The sequence below is a fragment of the Trichechus manatus genome, unplaced genomic scaffold, assembly GCF_000243295.1.
Source record: "Trichechus manatus latirostris isolate Lorelei unplaced genomic scaffold, TriManLat1.0 scaffold00055, whole genome shotgun sequence".
Lineage (NCBI taxonomy): Eukaryota > Metazoa > Chordata > Mammalia > Sirenia > Trichechidae > Trichechus > Trichechus manatus.
Window position 1 is genome coordinate 2303031 of NW_004443991.1, and position 6425 is coordinate 2309455.

At 37.7% G+C, this 6425-nt stretch overlaps 1 protein-coding gene across 1 annotated transcript in view; it reads right to left on the reverse strand.

Annotated features, from left to right (window-relative positions):
• IMPG2 (interphotoreceptor matrix proteoglycan 2) overlaps positions 1–6425 on the reverse strand; it is a 151786-nt gene that overhangs the window by 19850 nt on the left and 125511 nt on the right. Inside the window, exons 12-13 of the mRNA XM_023732866.1 lie at positions 2700–3003; positions 37–1298 (exon numbers count right to left, since the gene is read on the reverse strand). Of these exons, the coding sequence (XP_023588634.1) occupies positions 37–1298; positions 2700–3003 (1566 nt within the window). The remainder of the gene's footprint in view (positions 1–36; positions 1299–2699; positions 3004–6425) is intronic.

The window sequence follows — 6425 nt, forward strand, 5'->3', positions numbered from 1 at the left end:
ATCTACTGTTGCCCATGTTTTACTTTTTGTACTTACCAATTCTAAGAATCTTTGCTCCAGGGCTTTATATTCCAAAGAGTTTTTATTAAACAGATCTTCTGAAAACATCATGTTAGTCACTCGGAGGCTGAAGAAAACCACCAAAGCTCCTGCTGTCTGAGTATGACTCAAGTCACCTCCTTTTGTGGGCTGAGTCACAATAGCCATTTCTGTGGACTGAACATTTGTAGACATTTCCACATAACTGCCAATCCTGCCATTTTCCTCATGGGTTAGCTCAGGCTGATAGTAATCCGTGCCTACCCGGTCCAGTTCTAATGAAATATCCTGTACACCCATAATTACTTCATCCTCCAGCTGGGTGGAGCTTGTGGTTGACCACAGCTTGCCAGTGCTCTCTGTTGTACTTGTCAATGTGTCTCTGGACAATTTCCCTAGAAAAGAACTTCTTGCCCAAACTGCATCTGATTCTGGCAATATGGTCCACAAAGATTGCATGTCTAACTTTACTGTTGAAACCTTGCTTTCAGACCATTGATGGCTGGATGACTCTGAAGTCTGTTCCATATCCTCCATTAGGAAAGAGTCTATTTGATCTAGTTTATCAGTAGAGGCAGAGATTTCTGTAGATGCCAATAGAAGAGGTGTTTTGGTAACTGAGTAATAATCAGTTTCAGGTACCTCTGATGTGTTCTTGGAGAGAATTAGAGATACAGATTGGGCTGTGGTCTCTCCAAAGACAGGCATAGTAGGTCCTCCAAGGGGCTCTTCTTCTATAAAGTTTGTGGATCTATCATCTTGCCCATCTTTTGAAGGATGCGTAATAATTTGGTCTGTTGAATCCATTTTGTCATCTATAACTAGTTTCTCATCTATACCCCCAGTTGGCAAAAATGAATCTTCATCTTCAAGCCATGATTTGGACAGTGGTTCAGTCGTCTTCTCTAATAAAGTCTCATTCCATGGCCAAGTAATCAGATCTACCTCTTGCCCAGATCCTGAACCTAAACCACTCTCAAATATAAATTCTTTTTCCAGGTATGTATCTGGCAGCAAAGTGCTCACTTCTAATTGGTCTTTGACTTTGGAGGCCACAGAGTCCAAGCCAAAGGGTGTAGTTATTTCTTTACCAAGAAGATCTAATGTGGCACGGGAGGCCAGATCTGGTGAGGATGTCAAAACCACCTCAGAGTCTTCAGTGGGTGGTATTGTTTCTTTTGGCACATGATGAGTGAATGGGCTTGAAGGCAATGGATCAGCAGAAAGATAATCTTCTGACCCTTCAACATTAGTTAATCCTAAAAATAAAATTTTCCATTAATTAAGCTACAGAATTGCCAGAATACATTCCTAGTTTTCCTAATACAACTAGCTACATGTTTTTCCCATTAAGTTAGCAGGGACAGTAGCTGACTTTTCATTTGCTACAGCTAGCAAACAAGAAGATCTATTGTTTTTCTGAAGTGGGACAATCACCCATGAATATACTCCCTTCGCTAAAGATAACAAGTCCTCCACTATTGAGATAATCTATCTTCAAATACTTTTAACCCATGAAACTAAGGAACTGCTGATAGCCATACTGACAACAAAGAAACTGAACCCAGCAGAAACTTAGGACCCTAGGAAATTTAGTTTGTCTTTGAACTCTCAATTTCCCTATTATATTTATTATTCAGCATCCTTCAAGTTCACTAAGGTTCAAAATCCTTGAGTCATTATTTATGTCTTTGTTCGTCTTCCTCTTTCACATGTATACCAGCTGCCATCAAGTCGATTCCAACTCCTGGAGATCCCATGCGTGAGAGGAGAAGTGCACTCTATAGGATTTTCAAGTCTGTGACCTTTCAGAAGCAGATCACCAGAGCTTTTTTCACCTCTGGGTAGGTTCAAACTGCCAACCTTTCAGTTAATAGCCGAGCCCCTAACCTATTGTGCCACCCAGGGACTTCACGTACATACTCTATCCCTAAGTCACATTGATTTCCTCTTTCCTCTACAACATCTAGAAGATCATCCAATTCATTTTCATTTCATTTTGTAATGTCCATTGTGGCTGCCCTAGTTCAGAATCTCTCCTTCTCAAGCTTACTCCAAGTTAAAATCTCTAGACTTCATCATCCTATTAAGAACTTCTTTGATGCTGTTTATGTTTACCACTCCAAGATTCAAGTAATAAAGTTGTTCTTTAAACCAAAAATCAAACCAGTTGCTGTCGAGTCAATTCCAACTCATGGAGACCCCATGTATGTTAGAGCAGGACTGTGCTCCATACGGTTTTCAATGGCTGATTTTTTTGAAGTAGATAACCAGGTCTTTCTTCCAAAGTGCCTTTGGGTGGACTCAAACTGCCAACCTTTCAGTTAGCAGCCGAGCGTGTTAATGATTGGTACCACCCAGAGACTCCAAAGTAGTTCCTTAACAGTAATTTAATTATTTACTTTTCAGTGTTACCTAAAATATCCATTAATTGATCCCCACTCCAGCTCACCAAGTTCATTTCTTAAAATTCACCTCTTTGGACTCTTCATTCCAACCAAGTGAATCTGATTGTTCCCTCTCTCACACAATTTTCCTAGGATATTTCCCCTTGACTACTACTGTGCTTTTCCCCTAAGCCTAGTCTCTTCCTCCTTTCAAAACTCTGGTCATTTACTACAATAAAGTAAAGAATTGTGTAAGAGATTAGAATTCCTCACCTTCTTCTAGTAAGTGAGATGCAGAAGTCCTTTCCTTAGAAGCCACAGGAAAGTCAGTCTGAAGGACTGCTGAGGTGACAGAATGAAGAGTCAAGCTGCTAACCTCTAAAAAATCTGGGGAAGAACTGAGGTCCACCTTCAAGGGAAAGGTTAATTTGGGTGTAGACACCATATCACCCAAAGGGCTTTCTGACCAGAGTCCCCTGCCAGTGGTGGAGGGAGGACTAGAGCTGAAATCAAGTGATGAAATGCTGCTGCTGGTGGATTCGTCTGCTGAGGGCCATTCAGCTTGAAGGGTATTATCCTAGAGGGAAAAAAAAAGGCTCAATCATATCACAGATAAAAGAAACACAGAAAAATGATTTTAAGACAAGGAGGCAATGTAACATTGGGATTCGGAGAGCATGCACTCTAGAGTCAAACAGATCTGTAGTCAAATTCCAATTCAGCTCCTTACTAGCTGGAAAATCTAGGGGAAAACCATGTAACCTCTTAAAACTCATCTGTAAGTGGCAATAGATGAGATAACATATTTAAAAGACCAGCGAGAAAATATGTTTCTTTTGGTTTTGAGAATTTCTTTCCCTCTGTCTTATTGGTTTAAACGCATTGCTGTCAAGTTGATTCTGACCCATAGAACAGAGCAGAAATGCTCCATAGGGTTTCCAAAGAGCAGCTGGTGGATTCAAGCTGCTGACCTTTTTGTTAGCAGCCTGAGCTCTTAACCACTGTGCCACCAGGGCTCCTCTTATTAGTTTAAATGACTTTAAATACATAGAAGCTACTTATGTCTGTAATTATTTGGCAAAGCCCTAAGCACACTGCCCACAGCAGGAAAGAACAATTGGCAATTTTATCCATCATTCTGAAAATTATTGAATTAATTAAAGTCTGTGGTTTTGATCAGAAATACTATCACATCAAAATGTGGTCTGATTGGGACTCGGGCAGACATGGCTGTGGCAGCATGCTTGTCCAATTTCCCATTCTTGCCTATTCTGTAATATTCTTTGGACTCAGGCAGACATGGCTGTGGCAGCATGCTTGTCTGTTTTCCCATTCTTGCCTATTCTGTAATATTCTTTGGACTCAGGCAGACATGGCTGTGGCAGCAGGCTTGTCTGTTTTCCCATTCTTGCCTATTCTGTAATATTCTTTGGACTTGGGCAGACATGGCTGTGGCAGCATGCTTGTCCGCTTCCCACTTTTGTCCTTTTGAATATATGCCAAATAAAACTTTCTTTTTACTTTACTAAACTTTGTGATGTTTTTCCCCTACAACAGTTAATGGTGTAGTTGGCAGGATCTGAAGCTACAAATCCAGTCAACCTCGAAGAGACCTGGACTGCGGAGAAGAAGCCGACAAAGAAAGGTCCTGTCTTCTGGACCCACGTGTTCCCACTCCATGTCCCTTTGACATTGACGAAGTGAGTGCTCTCAGAAAACGAACCTTTGCGTATTGTTTGTTGTTCTCTTTCTCATGTTTTCTTAAGTTTTGTTTTGTATATTTGGAGTCGATCTTACCAAAAATTGCGATATACACTTTAAGCAACTAGGATCCCCATATCCTTGTTTTGTGTGGTATTATCGGTGAGTTTATGTGGACTTTCTGTCTCCTTTTGTTCTAAGAGCTTGCTTCTGGTCTAGAGCATTGTGTCAAAGTTTGTCTTGTATTAGATTGGTGGCTATGGCTAAGAATTGCTGTTTTTTGTAAGGCTAGTCATAGAAACTCAGTTCCTTCTTCATCCAGAAAAAACAGCGTCTTGTATCTGTCTTGTGATTTAGATTTTTAATAGCTACTTGGAGAAACTTTGTTATAAATTGGTCTATTTGAAAAGTACGCTAAGATCTTTATGTTTTATACTATGTCAACCTTAAAAGCAAAACCTTTTTAAGTAACTTAAGCTAGATATTATATGAAATGTGTTTTATTTAAGGAAAAAGGATAGTTTTGTCTTAAAGTAAAAGTAGCAGTTCCAGAACAGTAAAAAAGAAAGAAACTACCTATCTTTTGTCTTTCAAAATGCCTCCATCAATTTAAATATATGTAAATGTATTCCATGAGTCAAGAGAGTGAGGGCGGGGCATGATCAGGCCTCCCCACCTCCCAGTCTCCAAGGTCCTGTAGCTCCAGGGAGCTTTTGAAAGACCCCTTTCCAGCTAGGTGGGCACTCTTTTAAAACAAAAGATAAGAAAAATTGCTACTTTGCTATAGTTATCAGAAATTGGGTAGATCCTAATGATAGAACTGTAAACAAGTTCTCTCTATTATAGGGGAACTTTAAGAAGTAAAAAAAAAATAGAAATCACAATAAGATAACCTGAAGTGGCCTGGAAAAATGTTTCCAGCAGTAGCCAGACACTTAAGGTTATATCCATATCAATGAATTGGTCAAGTGAGCAGAGACTTTGTGATTTCCAAAGCCAGTTGATAAAATCTTTAAGGGCTAAAATTAGATTGGGGAAAATATGAGAGGTAGTAAAAGTTGAATGAAATCTTAGAATGTTTAAACAGACTTTTCTTTCAACAACAGTTATGTTTTATGGTATACAGGCTTAAAATAATTTCAAAGGTATTTTAGGTAGCTTATTGATGTTATTAAGTTAATAGATACTTGTCATAATTTAAGTTCACATACTTTGTCTTTTTATGCCACGAGAGGATATATATAGATATATATATTTAAGTCTGCGAATAAGTGTTCATTTTTGCCATTTAAAGGGATACACTGTAAGAGATATACAACAAAGGCAACTTTTAAGAGGTTTATTGAAAAAGAAATTTATTTGATATGGTCAAGTTTCATCTGTCTTACTAAAGTTTACTGGTTTAATTTAAGAGATTTTTAGGAGTTTTAATGTTAAGTAGCATATAAAACAAAGAATTGGGTTTCTCGCCATTAAGATAACAAAATTTTATTTAATTTCTGAGTTAAAGGGTTAATTTATTCTTTATGTAATCTGCCTGGAAGGCAAAGGTTTGGCCTCTTATTAGAATAAGATTCCTGAGTCTGAATACTAAGCCTCATGGCTTTTAGAAAAGAAAGCTAAGGGTTTTACTTTAAGATCTTTGGTTAAATAACTTACGCGTTGTTTCACAGTGACCTATATTATTATTTCTTTATTGCTAACTTGGTCGCAACTTTATCTTTTTTAATCTAGCATCATCAAAGTCAATCGTTTGATTGGGAAATTCACATCATTTACCCATGAAGTTTTTTTTTTACTATTCAGGTATTTAGAGATTTGATAATCTTGGTATATTCTTTGTATATCCTGACTATATGGTATTTTCTCTCAAAATTATCATGCATTATATCTGAAGCTCTTTGAATATGGTTAATGGCTATATTTAGAAATATTTTTATCTAAAGTTGCTTTTAACTGATTTTATTTGGCTTTTATATTATGCTTATAATTAATTTCTATCAGGTCTTTCACTACTAAGAATATTATGTTTATCAATTAATCATGGCCATATTAAGTTTTGTCATCTACAGATACGTTTTTACTTTGCTGATTTGCTGAAAAAGTTTGACCAAAATACCTCAACAGAAAGATGGACTACATTGGACTTGCTAAAAAGACTGTGACTAGACCAAATAAAATTTCCAGAGCTCCTATGCAGAAGCTGATTAGTTTGCAGACTGCGGCTGATACAGAATCACATGGAACAGAAATTAACTACATAAGACTGAGTAAACTAAAGGAAACTATGGTTTTTTT